This window comes from Trichoderma citrinoviride (assembly GCF_003025115.1).
Source record: "Trichoderma citrinoviride strain TUCIM 6016 unplaced genomic scaffold BBK36scaffold_18, whole genome shotgun sequence".
Lineage (NCBI taxonomy): Eukaryota > Fungi > Ascomycota > Sordariomycetes > Hypocreales > Hypocreaceae > Trichoderma > Trichoderma citrinoviride.
Genome location: NW_020194726.1, coordinates 462,085 through 476,288, shown reverse-complemented (window position 1 = coordinate 476,288; position 14,204 = coordinate 462,085). Strand labels below are relative to the sequence as shown.

At 49.7% G+C, this 14,204-nt stretch overlaps 5 protein-coding genes and 1 non-coding gene across 6 annotated transcripts; 4 read left to right on the top strand and 2 right to left on the bottom strand.

Annotated features, from left to right (window-relative positions):
• Positions 1-677: 677 nt before the first annotated feature.
• Positions 678-3,331, top strand: BBK36DRAFT_1129735 (HET-domain-containing protein; the record flags this gene model as incomplete). The annotated part of the gene is made up of 2 exons (XM_024891767.1): positions 678-1,238; positions 1,301-3,331. 2 exons carry the CDS (start codon positions 678-680, stop codon positions 3,329-3,331), a joined length of 2,592 nt encoding a protein of 863 aa, XP_024745612.1.
• Positions 3,332-3,974: 643 nt separating this feature from the next.
• On the bottom strand, positions 3,975-5,191 carry BBK36DRAFT_1145077 (hypothetical protein; the record flags this gene model as incomplete). Its single annotated transcript, XM_024893730.1, has 4 exons — positions 3,975-4,005; positions 4,113-4,749; positions 4,783-4,986; positions 5,140-5,191. The coding sequence occupies 4 exons, from the start codon at positions 5,189-5,191 to the stop codon at positions 3,975-3,977; spliced, it is 924 nt and encodes a 307-aa protein (XP_024745611.1).
• Positions 5,192-7,174: 1,983 nt separating this feature from the next.
• Positions 7,175-7,822, top strand: BBK36DRAFT_1145076 (AhpC-TSA-domain-containing protein; the record flags this gene model as incomplete). Its single annotated transcript, XM_024893729.1, has 1 exon — positions 7,175-7,822. The coding sequence occupies one exon, from the start codon at positions 7,175-7,177 to the stop codon at positions 7,820-7,822; it is 648 nt and encodes a 215-aa protein (XP_024745610.1).
• A 1,210-nt stretch (positions 7,823-9,032) lies between these two features.
• BBK36DRAFT_t183 lies at positions 9,033-9,113 on the bottom strand. The gene has a single exon. It is a non-coding gene; the product is annotated as a tRNA-Trp (tRNA).
• A 1,683-nt stretch (positions 9,114-10,796) lies between these two features.
• BBK36DRAFT_1163322 (carbohydrate esterase family 5 protein) lies at positions 10,797-11,635 on the top strand (the record flags this gene model as incomplete). The annotated part of the gene is made up of 3 exons (XM_024894522.1): positions 10,797-11,153; positions 11,218-11,397; positions 11,465-11,635. 3 exons carry the CDS (start codon positions 10,797-10,799, stop codon positions 11,633-11,635), a joined length of 708 nt encoding a protein of 235 aa, XP_024745609.1.
• A 771-nt stretch (positions 11,636-12,406) lies between these two features.
• On the top strand, positions 12,407-14,006 carry BBK36DRAFT_1172835 (hypothetical protein; the record flags this gene model as incomplete). Its single annotated transcript, XM_024895792.1, has 2 exons — positions 12,407-13,809; positions 13,841-14,006. The coding sequence occupies 2 exons, from the start codon at positions 12,407-12,409 to the stop codon at positions 14,004-14,006; spliced, it is 1,569 nt and encodes a 522-aa protein (XP_024745608.1).
• Positions 14,007-14,204: the final 198 nt, after the last annotated feature.

Genomic DNA, 14,204 nt, shown 5'->3' with positions numbered 1-14,204 from the left:
GCTGGCATAGTTCTACCATGACTCGGTCTTCCTCATGACTCAGTCTTCTCTGTGAAACCTCAATTACTGGGAAGGACAGTGATTGATGACTTTCTTTGTTCAATTGCAAGTGTTCAGGATGGGGTGATGGGGGGTCGCTGTTCTCAGGCTTTGAACCCGTTGACTATTGTCTACCCCCTTTCCTGCCCTAGAGAACATGGCATTCCAATAATTGCAATCTCCTGTTTTGGAACCTTGAGCGTGTTTCTTTGTTCCTGAGCTGTAAGAGTCTCGGCCGTCATGAGTGTCCGAACCAGCGGGCTTGGCCATGAGCTTGAGAAACCTCCTACTGGTCCTGGAGCTCATTGAAGCCAAACCCTGTATCATTCCGGACGCGGATTTTGATTACTCGTTGCGATTATGCATGATAGTCTGTGAATCTTATTGGATACTCACCGCCCAAGACCGCTTATTCGGGCATTAATTTGTCAATCACTGCAAGAGCCTTGTTGCCTATTTTCCACCCTAAGGCTTACAGACGAGGGGAACGTTGCAGGTGCCCAATGGCAGTGTGCGACAAAAATAGATGCTTGGCAAGCGAAGGATCACATAAAGCTTCTGCTCAGTCTAGATTCCTCGTTCTTTTTTGAACAATTGTTTCACCAAGCTGTTCAAACGTATCAAGACAGATCGAAAAGATGTCAGTGGCCTCTGGCGAGGGCCCGGAGAACATGTACATCTATTCACCACTTCAAGGCCATCGGCACATTCGCTTGCTCCGCTTGCTCCCAGACTGGAACGAAGATGCCCCCCTCCGTTCTCAGCTCTTTGAATATCCCATGCCGCAACTGGGAGAGGGACCGCACATGTACGAGGCCCTGTCCTATGTATGGGGGAGCCCGGAGAAGCCTCATACTCTGTATATCGACGAGAAGCCCATGCCCATCACGGCAAACTTACACGAGGTCCTTTTGCGTCTTCGCAATAGGATGATCGAGCGCATCATATGGATAGACGCTGTCTGCATTGACCAAACCAACATCGAGGAGCGAGGAGAACAAATTCAGTACATGGCAGAGATTTATTCCAAAGCGAGCCGTGTAGTCGTATGGCTCGGCGAAGCCGCAGACGAGAGCGATCGAGCCCTAAAGCAGATACGCATGGCTGCAGATGAAGAGCAGCAAAAGCCGTTGGTGACGGACGAGGACCGGCAGGCAGTTCTTGCCCTCGTCCAACGGCCGTGGTTTCGTCGAATATGGGTAGCGCATCCATTACGCATTTCGAGAAATTAGTAAACTATGTTTACTGACATCTTTGCTAGGTGCTTCAAGAGGTTGCTGCCGCTCAACACATTGTTATGATGTGTGGCTCTATAAGGGTTGATGGATACGCCTTCTGCTTGGGCCTCCCTTCACTGCTCTCATACGGAGACATTCCGAGTCACATCCGTTCAGTTACGTATCTGATGAGAGGTTCCATATTTCGGCCAAAGTACATTGTCAACTCGACGGGAGGCATATCCTTGGATATACGACCTCTAGGCGGATTGATCGATATGTACCACGCCCATGAGGCTACAGAGCGCCATGACAAGATATTCGCTTTGCTGGGTATGAGCTCTGACAATCCCGGCGAGTCTGGATTGATACCCAATTACAACATCCCTTGGGACCAGCTCATGGCAAGGCTTGTTAAGTTCATACTCGGCGAAAGAGCGCTTGTCCGGTCATGGGTTCATCAGCAGGCGGCCGCTGTATTCGCCAAGGGCCGGGTAATTGGTATAGTCTCGTCTGTTCAGATGGCCAAAGATGATTCCCGTGGAGATAGGCAGTATGTCAGCATCAAAATACAGGACACAATCGGGCCAACGTGGACTGTACCAGTCGCGGTGAAGCCAGTCGAAGTCGGCGACATTTTCTGTCAGCTACTCGGAGCTACAAGCCCCATGCTCGTCAGGCCATGCGGCGATTATTTCTCGATCATTATGGTTCAAGTTGCGCCTCCGAGTAACGCGGAGACAGAAATGATGAACGTGGAACAGTTGGGGCAATCAGACAGCTCTTTCTTACAAGATTTTCTGCTTGTATGGGACTGGGATAGTCCCCAGGAGGAGACGCAACATCGAGACTATGATGCATGGATGACGGACCGATTGTCTCAGTATAAAGAAGCAGAATCCGAAGGCTATCTCGACAAAAAGACGCGTTTATGGAACGTGGCCCTAATCATGAGTGATGCGGGAAGCAACGGGGAGTCAGTCGTCAACATGCTTCAAGAGATGAAGGAGTCCTACATACCAACCTGTGGACAAGCGGATCGACGAACACTCCTGTGTATGAGCAAGCTCGCTCTGTCATATGGGAGAATGGGACGATTATGGGAAGCAGAGTTGGAGTTTTGGCAAATGTTCTGGACGATGAAAAGTACCCGACAGGCAAGTGGCGACCTGATGAGGGAAGTGGTCAGCTTTGGATTAATGTGTCAAAGCCATGGTCACATTATCAAGGCGAGAAATTTTGAGAAAATAGCAGGCTTGCTAGAAATGGCTCGACGTTATCCCATATTGGAGGATGAAGACTTCGCCGTGGTTATTGCAGATGCAAGCGTCAGAGGGATTACCATCTCGGAAAAACTTATCGTAAGAGCAGAGAAGAAATTTCACAGCACAATGGATGCCGATGAGCCGCCAAGTCGACAAAGACATGAGGCTACTCACTTGGAAGAACTGCTTGCAAGAGCGGTAAGGAAGGGCAACGTGGAAGCAACGTACCTTGTGCTGTCTCACAAGAAAACGCATGTCAACGGCGAAGTACTGATGAGCGCAGTGAGGAGCGATGACAATTCAGCGTTATGGTGCATACTTGGCAGAGAGAAAGACGAGGTCCCCATCGGGGAGAACATAGTCATCATAGCAGCCAAGAGGAGCAACGAGTCGGTCTTGCAGTACCTGCTAGAAAAGCATGAGGACAAGATCCAGATCACAGAGGAGGTGCTCGTCACTGCAGCAGATAACCAGGAACGTTCGGTGTTGATCTATCTCTTGGGGAAATGGAAGCACAGATTCCAAATCACCGAGAGAGTTGCCATTGCAGCGGCAGAAAACGAGGAGTTTCCGGCATTGAAGATTCTGCTGCAAGAGAAAGGGGACGAGATCGACCCTACCATGCCGGTCGTCATGGCAGCAGCGAGTAACAGGGAAAAGTCGGTGCTGCACAATCTTGTGCAAGAAAAGGGGAGCGAGATTGGTATGACAGAAGAGGAGATTATGGCATTGTGGAAGAAGGAGAATCTTTTGGCAGTTCAGGGATTCAGAAACATCCATTTACACAGACAATTCGAGAAGAAGGAGTGATTATCAGCAAAGAATTAGCATTGATATGGACTTTACCGAAGAACATCGTATCTGCCTTGATCAATGACATGCTGGGCTACAAAGGCTGAGGATTCTTTCATTGACCACATACAACCAGCGTCTCTGGTTACGGCTAAAAGCGACGATTAGGTGCTACTAGAAGATCATTGAGCTGTTGAAAATATGCGGAACTAATTGTCTTGCGCTTTATCTTCCACCAGTGCCTGGGTGCTCTCCGTCTATTGTTGTTCTTCTGCCACCAATAGAGATACATAAAGACCATTTGAGCAGCGGATACCACTTCTAAGCATCTGAGCTGAGAGCCTTGACCGCGGATGGAGTAGGAAGCAACTTCTCCCGTCTCGCAAGATATAGATCATAGTGCCAGATATGGCGTTGTTAGCAACACATCCCCAAAGGTGGTGAGATGATTTGCTCTCCTTGCTTGTTCTCGGGATCACAACAAGGATCAATGAAATGTCGAATAAGCCAGAAAAGGCCTATGAGAATGACAGTTCGTCTTCACGGCTGACCTTGACGCAGCTCAGTATCAAAGACCTTGACGATAGCCGCCGAGGATTTGGGAGGGTAAATTCCAGTTTTGTCGAAGCCAGATAAGATGTTTTCTTCCGAAAAGCCTTGATCATACATCTTCTCCAATGCTCTGAGGAAATCTTGACGTGAACCCGCCAAGATGCCCCCGGCAAGAGATTTCTGCAACTTCTCATGTGCGAGGTTGAGAGGCTGAAAGACGCCAACGTCAAGAGGATGAAGAATATACGGCAAGTCGGAAGGGATGACAATGACTATAATGTCAAATTTTCTGCAGTAGTCGAAGAAGTCGAGGCTTGTGTGGCCCAGAGAGCTGTCGATAACGAGAAGACGGTAAATCTTCTCGTGTGGGAGCCGCACGGTTGGGGTGGCTGTGTGCGGTTCTGAATGAGGCGTTTGGGGGTTCCTGAGCCACGCATCGCAGCCGAACCATTCTTCGAGCGTCTTCCCAGACTGCTGGGCTCTTTCCGACCTTTTCCAGGACCACATGTTGAAGTGGTGAAGCCATTGCAACGCGATTTCGGCGTTTGAGAAGCCCGTGGCGGACTGGACGAAGCGAATGCTCTCGTCGTTGTCGTCCACCGCCTCGCCTTCCTCGGGCCAGGAGGCTGGAAACGTCTTGAATATCAGCCATGGTGGTATTGTGTCGCAGGCGCCGTTGGCCGTCACCAAGAGACCTGTGGATTCTGGATTGCTTGGGTCGACGCCGCGTGAGGTTTGTGACCGGATGGACTCCGTAACAGCGACCTGCACCTGTTGGCGAACGGTGCCAGCTCTGATACTGCACTCATCCTGGCTCCAATACTCCGAGGCGCCGATGCGGCAGTCTCTCACAATCTTTGTCAAGTCTTCAAAGAACTTGATGACTATGGAGACAAGGTTTACTTCACCCGACATACTGAGTGTCGTGGCGTCCCTGTATATCCGAACCTCGGGGTGGTCCAGAAGCCAAGAGCCGTAGAAGTCGCGATCCATCTCTCCCGCTGCAGGATCTCGACGCCGCCGGAGGTCTCGCGCTGCGGCCATGAGCTGGGATTTTGTGATGGGGAATCCCGATCGCTGGACGCACTCCACGTATTCCAGCAGAAGCAAGTCTTCAGCCTCTGTCAGGGGGCCACGCCAAGAAATAGTGGAGGGAACATGACCTCTGGTTGTCAGAGAGGCAAGAGCCCGATTTATGGCTGACACGCCTGTGTTGAACTGAACCGCTGCGGCGCGGACGGAGAGAGGCTCTCGGTCATGAGGAGTTGCCTCACGATCCTGCAGAATTGCTGCCGCTGCCCTGAAGGCGGGACTATTTTCGTCCATTGGAGCACCGGCGGGTTGCTGTCAGTTACGCGTGGTTGTTTGAGACTAGGTACGATAACAGTGCAATGATGGGGAGCCAATGGTGTTTTTTCTGGTTCGATTTTTGGGGCGTAATATGGCTTTTGTGAGACGCGTGTAGAAATTCTTGGTGTAAGTTGGGCAGCGCCCCACAACCTCCAACCCTGGAGTAAGACGCATCATCAGCGGATGTCTCCAGCAACCTGGCTGTAGTCGTATATATGAGACAATGATATCTTGAGCGTGCTGGCATCTGGATGTATCAGTGCCAGCTGAAGAAAGAGGCCCAGATGCACAGGAATGAAGAGAGAAGTTTCTATCTGTATTCTCCGTTCTTTGCCTTTCATTTCTCCACTTAGAGCCGTCGAAGCTGTCAGCGCCAGCCTGCGATCAAACGTGCCAAACAAAAGCTGTACGTCCGTCAAAGCATCGTATCGAAAAAGCTGTGTCCCATCAAATACGGCACATGCAGTCGACTTCGTACGGAGCAACCCAAAGGCAGATCTATTCATTAGTAGAGTTTTCGGCCCAATTGAGCCCGGGTTTTCCACCAAGCGGACAGAGTGCAGCTGTCTCATTTGCTTGCGCAAGACTTATCAACAGCGCCATTCCTGAGGTTATGATTGATCCTCATGTACTCAACACTACCCACCGGATGTGGAATCATGTGTATTTGGGCTGATAGTTGGGACGGCCGAACTGGATTCGCCGACCTTACCAATTCCCGCTGATGCAGGAAGATGATGTGGTTGTGGGTAATGATAACAAGACGTGCCTAATGATCTGTAAGGTGGAAGCGGCTTGATCATTTGTGATGTTCTTCATCTCTGGTGCCAGCTCCAAGCTGTCGAGCGAGTTAATTCATAAGCTTCAGTAGAAAGTGTGAACGGCAGCTCGGTTCGAGGTGGGATGTTTCCATGTGTCTGTTGATTCCAGCTAGTTTCGTTTTCATGATAGAAGCCACAAGTCTGAGGCGTTGAACAACTGGAACTTCTCGAGCTTTTGTATGTCACATGTCGGGGAATAAAGTCTCATCGCCGAAGCTGCATACTAGTAGTACTTGTATAATACCCGATCGCATTGCGGAGTAGTTTCGCCTTTCTCCTGATCCAACGCGATTGGAGGAGAAACATGTGGGATGATATGATAATAGACTCGGAGCTGAAGTGGGATCGGTGACTAAGATTTGCAAGCACTGGAGCGGGATGTGGCGTGAGACGAGAAAGGATTTCGAAGCCCGAATTCGAGCGTTCTATCTCGAGCGTTATCGCATTTCTCAGCAGTTCGACCGAACTCGTCCGTCCGTATTGTGAATCCTCCCTGACGATTTCCGTCTCAGTAACAGTAGGAACAGCTCTCACAACTGTTTCCCAGCCAATCAGACATTGCGTCTCCCCAAACCCCCAGAATACCCCCTGGGCAGCTTATGTGTGCGGGACGGCAACGCCCGTCTGCAACTGGAATGGCCCGCGGGTCGGCCCCTCAATAGCAGCAGACGTCGCAAAAACTTGCCTCGCTCTTGGTTTCTTTACCAAGAACGAGCCCACCTATAGGGCTGCGGCGCTTGTCCAGCGTCTTACACAGCGTCTTACACAGCAACTGGGTCCCTCTTTGGAATTGTCATCCAGCAAGCGAGTTATCAACCTCCACGACTATACTCCGTAGCTGCGAGTGTATGACATGTATCTGTTACTCGATCCACCGGAGGATCAGAGACAGGATGCGTGGGTTGGGGCTTTCGGAGCATCCTCCTGACAAATGCGGATGCTGGTCTGCCGGGTGAAAGAATGGAGTTGAAGATGTATATAAGGGGATGAAGATGTCCATGGAGTTGAAGTTTTGTTTCGATATCATCACACAACCACAACAACAAACCAACCAACAAAGCACCTTCAAACAACTACTACAATATCTTCACTCTTATCCCTCATAACCTTCATCAAACAATCCAAAAAACAATCCAAAATGGCCACCCTCGCTGCTCAGCTTGACAACCTCGCCGACGGTGTCAAGCAGAACGCCCCTGCTCCCATCGCCGCCACCATCGGCGAGTCCATCGCCAACCTCAAGAAAACCTTTGACCACAGCGCCGTCATCAAGCCCGGCACCCCCCTCCCCAGCTTCAAGCTGCCCAACGCCCTCGGCAAGGACATCACTAGCGAGGAGCTCCTCGCCAAGGGCCCCATCCTCATCACCTTCTACCGCGGCGACTGGTGCCCTTTCTGCAACCTCGCCCTCCGCTCTCTGCAGCAGCACCTGGACCAGTTCAAGGCCAAGGGCGTCACCGTCGTCGCCATTTCTCCCGAGCTGCCCAACACCTCTCTGACCACCACGGAGAAGAACGAGCTCAAGTTTGAGGTCCTGTCCGATGTTGGCAACAAGTTCGCCCGCCAGCTTGGCATCTGCTGGGAGCAGCCCGAGTCCGTCAAGCCTGTCTTTGAGGCCTTCTCCATCGACTTGAAGGGCCGCAACGGCGATGAGTCTTTCGCTCTGCCCGTTCCCACGACTCTTCTTGTTGACTCCAAGGGAGTTGTCCGCAACATCCACACCGACCCCGACTACATGAAGCGACTGGAGCCTACCACCGCTCTTGAGTGGATTGATGCTCTGTAAATATGAAGCCTGATCCTGTGACGAAGGAGGGTGGGTAGTTTGATATGTGGAGAGATGGTTCAGCTGATGGCATTCATTCAACCTGGCATTTGACAAACTAGTTACATACATCCATAGATTATGCCTGAATAAACAAGTAAATATACTTCAAGATCGTTTATTGTACATTTTGTCCAATTTCCTGAAGTTTTCACCAAAGTCTGAGTCTGAGTTTTGACTTGAGGGCTGAACTTATCTGCCAGAGGAGCTGCCGCCATCTGCCAACCAGCCCCATTCATATTTGCAGCCCCCATGACCACGATCGGAATCGGCTTGGTAACGGGATCTTTGTCGTTGACAGCAACTGTGTACGAAATCCGGGAGATGTGTAGCTTCTTGAGCAAATTATAAGGAAATTTGGCTCGAATAAGCTCTTGGGTTGTTGTCCAAATTGTGTGATGAAGCAAACATTTAGGACTTAGGTAGTGAAAGAAAAGTGAGAAAAACAACATCTCACTCAATCCAAGAGGAGATGGCAGTTCGCCAGATAGATGATTAATCAGTGAGCTGAAGTGGGGAGATAATCCTGCTGCTCTTCTCATCTCGTATCGCATCTTTAAAGGGGCAGTGGCCTCTTTGCTTCATGGCGACTGCGAGTATGGTGCTTCGTGGAGAGCCTATATCCATGATGAAATCTCAGTAGCGCCGTTCGGTTGCGTCAGCCAGACTCCGGATATGTTATTGTCGAGAAGAAATACTGGGAGCCCAAGGTGACAGAGGACTTTCTCACGGTTCACAGGACTGCTCACATTGCTCACAGCAAATGGGCAGCCTATGCTGAGATGCGTAGAGCTCTACAATGAGAGACAGAGCGAGTGGCTGATAATCCGAGTATCAATACAGCTAATTTGTGATTGCTCAGTATGGTTTATAATAACTGAAACAATTTTCTATTAGATTTATCTTATGCTCTAGACGACCGCGAAGTCGAACCCCTTTCGTAGAAGAAGAGGCGACCACTTACAACCCAAATCTCTTAGAATGCCCATAGCACACGCCAAGCCCGCAGCAAGAAAACATGTCAATCCGGATTGAGATACGTAACGCCGGGGCACATGTCATTTGGTAGAGGGAAGGCGAACTGAAAATGCTCTGTTACTTCAAGGCAGATTGATTGTACAAAAATTGAAACAATTTGGAGCAAAAAGAGAAAAAAGAAGATGAAGGGCATTGAACCCAACCCGATTCGAACGGATAACCTTCAGGAGATTCCTAGCTGGAATCTGACGCGCTACCGTTGCGCCATGGGTCCTGTTGAGAGATCTGCGGAGAACATTACACTTATAAAGTCTCCACAGTGTTCAAGCTGTTTCTCAAAGGCCACCTTGTAATATTGGCTCGAAACATCCGACTGCATACTCTGACAGTATCCCAAGGGATGTTATAGAAATGTGTAGACTCGTGGCCTATTCGAGCCCCCTGAAGTAACATGACTGGGCTTGACGCATCTCATCACGCCAGCAAAACAAATGTCGCATTATGACTGCGGCAACTACAAGTGCCCAAGACACAAGACAGGAATATTCTTACAGTTTGACTTGAGTCTGTTGACTGCGTTCGCGTTCAAAGATTACAAGTTAAATAAGCCCCGAGAGACGGCCGCTAAGCAAAGCCATGGACCCCGGCTCTCACATTCGGTCAACACAATGACAGGAATATTGCCTAAACTAAAAGGACTCAACAAATGCCGGGTCAATGGCAAGCCCAGAGCAAGTTGACCATCAGTTTCACATCAAATCATCCACGTCAGCCTCGAAAAATGTTGACAGCAACGCAATAGTATGTACTCATGCCGGCTCATTCAAACCCTAAGTCGGGCATCGGGTGGTCGCCATTGAACATGCAGATCTGGGGTACGTCCGGCTAAGTCATTGACAATTAGCCTGCCAATTGTATCTCAAAGCTTCGTTGCTCCATGTTTACAAAATTTGCGGAGGTAGCAACGTGGCAACCCTCACCTTTCCCCAGTGTGGAGATAAAGTTGCTTCGCAACCCTCAACTTTTGGGTCAATGTGCGAAGGTTTGCATGCGTAGTCTGTAGTTAGACCATATAGCAACATAAGAATCGGAAATCCAGAACGCCGGTGCAGCTACCGCGGCATGATATGCTTGTACTTGATATAGCACTTAGAGAATGGTTCTGGGTGTGAGCTCTTTTAGACTGCAGTATATGCATTCATAAAGTACCTAAATTGTAGCTAGAGCAGACAAATGTTGGCATGAGCAATGGACGTGATCGAGATATGATGTATGATCATTGGCTCTTGAGCCTGACTTGTATTCACTCTGTTGAAGTGATCTAGGCCGATACCTAAGATGCCGTATTATTGCGCAACTTAACCGGTGACCATCACCATGCATCATGCATCTCACAGCAAGAAAAGATGTCAAATTCTAACCTGCGCATGAGAAAATGAGCCGGAAAGGGAGCTGTCATGCTTCCATCATGACATGGAGTAAATCGCTAACCTGCGTGCTATCGGCTCCTCGGCCCAAAGGCTATGCCCCAGATAATTGAAGAAATTGTTTCGTCCATTAAGTCAGTCCCGTGGCAATCTACATATTTTCAGGTTGTACGGAATTCAATGACAGAGCAAATACAATAGCTAATAGACACTCCAATGCCCAATCGGGATGCATGGCTGCAATGGCAGTTGATTTAGCCTAAACCACAGCATCCATGTATGGATGTCTGGGGAAAAGGAATACAACGGTAACTAGAACAAATTGAGGTTGTGCCATCTACTGAGATGTTAGGATAGAGGAACACTTGAAACCCGTGAATAGAGTCAAGTATCGACATGCTTCGTTGTGAATTTTTACAGGAGTTCAACTTGTTATATAAACTCCTCTTCTATCTCACGTAGACTTTTAGCGTATCACCAACATTCTCGTTTCATCAAAACCAAAAAAAGAGTGCGTCTTCAAGTCTGAAATGCCTTCCATCAAGAGCACCATCACCTTCCTGCTAAGCCAGGCTCTCCTGGCAACAGCCACTCCAGTGGACCTCGAGAAGCGCCAGTGTCCTGGCATCCACGTCTTTGGAGCTCGAGAAACCACAGCACCGCCAGGATACGGCTCCTCTGCCACAGTTGTGAATCTCATCGTCAACGCTCATCCAGGCACAACCTCCGAGGCCATTAACTACCCAGCCTGTGGTGGTCAGGCCTCATGCGGCGGTATCAGCTACGCCAATTCCGTAGTTGCTGGCATTAATGCCGTGGTCCAGGCAGTCACCAACTTCCATAATCAATGCCCTAGCACCAAGCTCGTCTTGGTTGGCTACTCACAGGTCTGTAGCTTCTGATTGATTTCGACGATATGTGGTAAGCATGCGGACTTACACATTATCACAGGGAGGTCAAATCATGGACGACGCTCTTTGTGGAGGAGGTGACCCGGCTGAGGGCTATCCCAACACTGCTGTTCCTCTACCAGCTGCCGCCGTCAGCGCTATCCGAGCCGCCATCTTTATGGGCGACCCTCGCTACGTCCACGGATTGGCGTACAACGTTGGAACTTGCCAGGCCCAGGGTGTACGTATCCACCTTTGTCGTCTTATTGAGTCGTTCGTCAACGTTCTAATGTCATGCTTCGTATCAGTTTGCTCCCCGCCCCGTTGGATTCGTTTGCCCCAGCGGCAGCAAGATCAAGTCGTACTGCGATGCTTCAGACCCGTACTGCTGCAACGGAAACAACGCAAACACTCACCAGGGTTATGGTCAAGAGTATGGCCAGCAAGCTCTTGCCTTTGTCAACAGCCTTCTTGGGTAATGAGTGGGGATATCTGCAGTTCAAGCTTTGTTGTCAGGGTCTGGAATGATGAGATGGATATGCTTAAATAGTAACATGCTGCTCTTTCTTACATGGTGCAATCCTCAAGGATATCCAAGCGTGAAAGTGGTTTTCACTCTACTCTATAAGCTACCCCATGTTGAAGTAGCCGCATAATGTACTACGGAAACTGCGCCTCTTTCGCAGCCGGTAGTGTATTGAGAAAGTCGGCCGAAGAGAACGAGGAAGGGCTGCGATACAGACACTAACGAGAATGACTCCCAGAAAAAGAGACTCTGACAATATGCAAGCAATTGGTAACGCGGATATTAGATGTTAAAAGCAATAAAAATAGAACTTCCGTCGTTTGAACATCACATCATCCTCGCTCCCAGAGACCCAAAACATGGATGATCAGCAAGCATACATACATAGTTCTTACAGCCCACTCAGTTCCAGCAAGTATCTGGATGAGAAGGTTCCGATGCGTCGCTGACTTCTATTTTTGTAGGCTGCATCTTACAGATCAACCACACTCCGCATTGCTTATTGCAGAAAGACAAATGTACTAGGCCTCCAGTCGACGTGGCTGGGCAGCAAGGTGTAAGCCTTAAGGCACAATGATCCAATCACAACGGACTGCAGCCTAGTGGCACGAGCATGCAGTGCCTCAATTTGAAGAGGGCTCTATCGAACTTATATGCAGCATTACCCGTCGTTGAAATCTGTGAGTAATCTGTAACGAAGCAACCTGGAAGAATGTCAACGACCATGGACGAAAGTATTGACAACCGCCTGAACCGCAAGTCGGGATTCCGTCACCCAGCCATCCAAGGAGCAAAAGAAACCCGCCTCCTAAAGATATCGCAAGACCCAGCATCGGAGAGCTGGCAATACGACCTTGTTGCGATACCGCTAGAGGATCTCTCTTCGACGCCATACAGAGCGCTGTCTTATACGTGGGGAGCGGCCACCTCGTCCGAAGATGTCCGAACAATACGAGTCAGCAATCAGGATTTCGTCGTGCGACAGAATCTCTTCGACTTTCTTTGTTCAGCGGAAGCCAGGAAAGAACAGGGACTCTTTTTCATCGATGCGATATGCATCAACCAGCTCGATCTCGACGAGCGGCAAGCACAAGTCCAAGCGATGGCTCTCATCTACAGACGTGCAAAAGCTGTAATATCCTGGCTCGGAGCACTACCACAGACCCATTACAGAGCCTGTCGGATTCTAAGCCACGCAACAGAAGTATCCTGCAGAAACTGGTCGGAACAAGAATGGAGAGCACTCAGGTATCTCTGCTATGCACCATACTGGAGTCGCGTCTGGGTTGTGCAGGAGGTCCTACTCTCTTCGCATCTGCAGATATGGTGCGGGCCGTTCGCATTCTCTCCGCTACTTCTGGGTAGAGCACCACAATCCCGAGACATCGTCGTGACGAGATTCAGTGTGGACGGCAGACCAAGCGTTTTGAAAAGCGATGCAAGTCGAGTCCGCTCTCCGTCAGAGGCCATCCTTGGGCACCGAATGAGACTGCTTTGCCGAATGACCAAGGACACTACCAAAGAGGCATCCGTTATGGGGACGCTGCCAGACATGACTGCGGTTCTACGCCAGCCCTCAGCGTCCTTTGGCACATATCAGTCTCGGGTTCCGGACCAGCTCCGCGACGTCATCAGAAAGTACGGCCGTCTGCAATGCACAGACATACGGGATCGTCTATACGGCTTCCTCGGTCTTCTCAAGGACTCCAGTCGCAAGAAGATCAAGCCGGACTACAAGAGGGGTGTAGAATACACGTTCTATCAGGCGCTGAAATTGGGATTGGGGGAGCTGTGTCCTGAAGAAGGCGTCGCTCCCTGGGGTCTAGACAGGGCCTGGATGAACTTCTATTGCGAGGCGCGCGATGCCTTCCAAATGGAAGATGATGTCAGCATCAAGATATTCCGACGAGTGTATCGCGAGCTGAACTTCAAGGAGAGGTTGCAGGACGCAGTATTTCAGCAACAATTGGATCTCAACTATGGATGGACAGGACCGGATGCCGTCCGCTTTAGCGCTTTTGCGCGCATGATTGTTGAGGATGAGCTCGAGGAAGAGGCTCTAGCGGATGCTGAGGGCCGTCCGTTGGCCAAGTTTCATAATAAACAGCGGCAGCTATGCGAGAAGCTGTAAGTTATATACCATCCACAGTTGATAAAGACGTACTGACTTTATGTCTCAGGTCGATGAAGATACGAAGGAGACCGAGGGAGTCTTACAGCATATTGTTTCCATGATACGAATGACTCACGACGTTTATGACTTTACGATGGACGCAGTAGAGGATGTGTGCTTAGCGATACAGTACTGTCTACGAAGGTGTTGACTCACCTAAGGATGAGAAAGTGTGTGGTCGAAGTCTGCGGCGTATCACGGCACTTTTGCATACAGCACAAACAGCCCGTACTTACTATTAGAATTAGACTTCATTTGAGATACCCATTGCCAGAATTGAGAAAGAGAATTTTCCTCTAGCAGGTTCGAGAAGCTGAAAAGCGGCGCCTGAGGAGTAAGTAAGAAACCT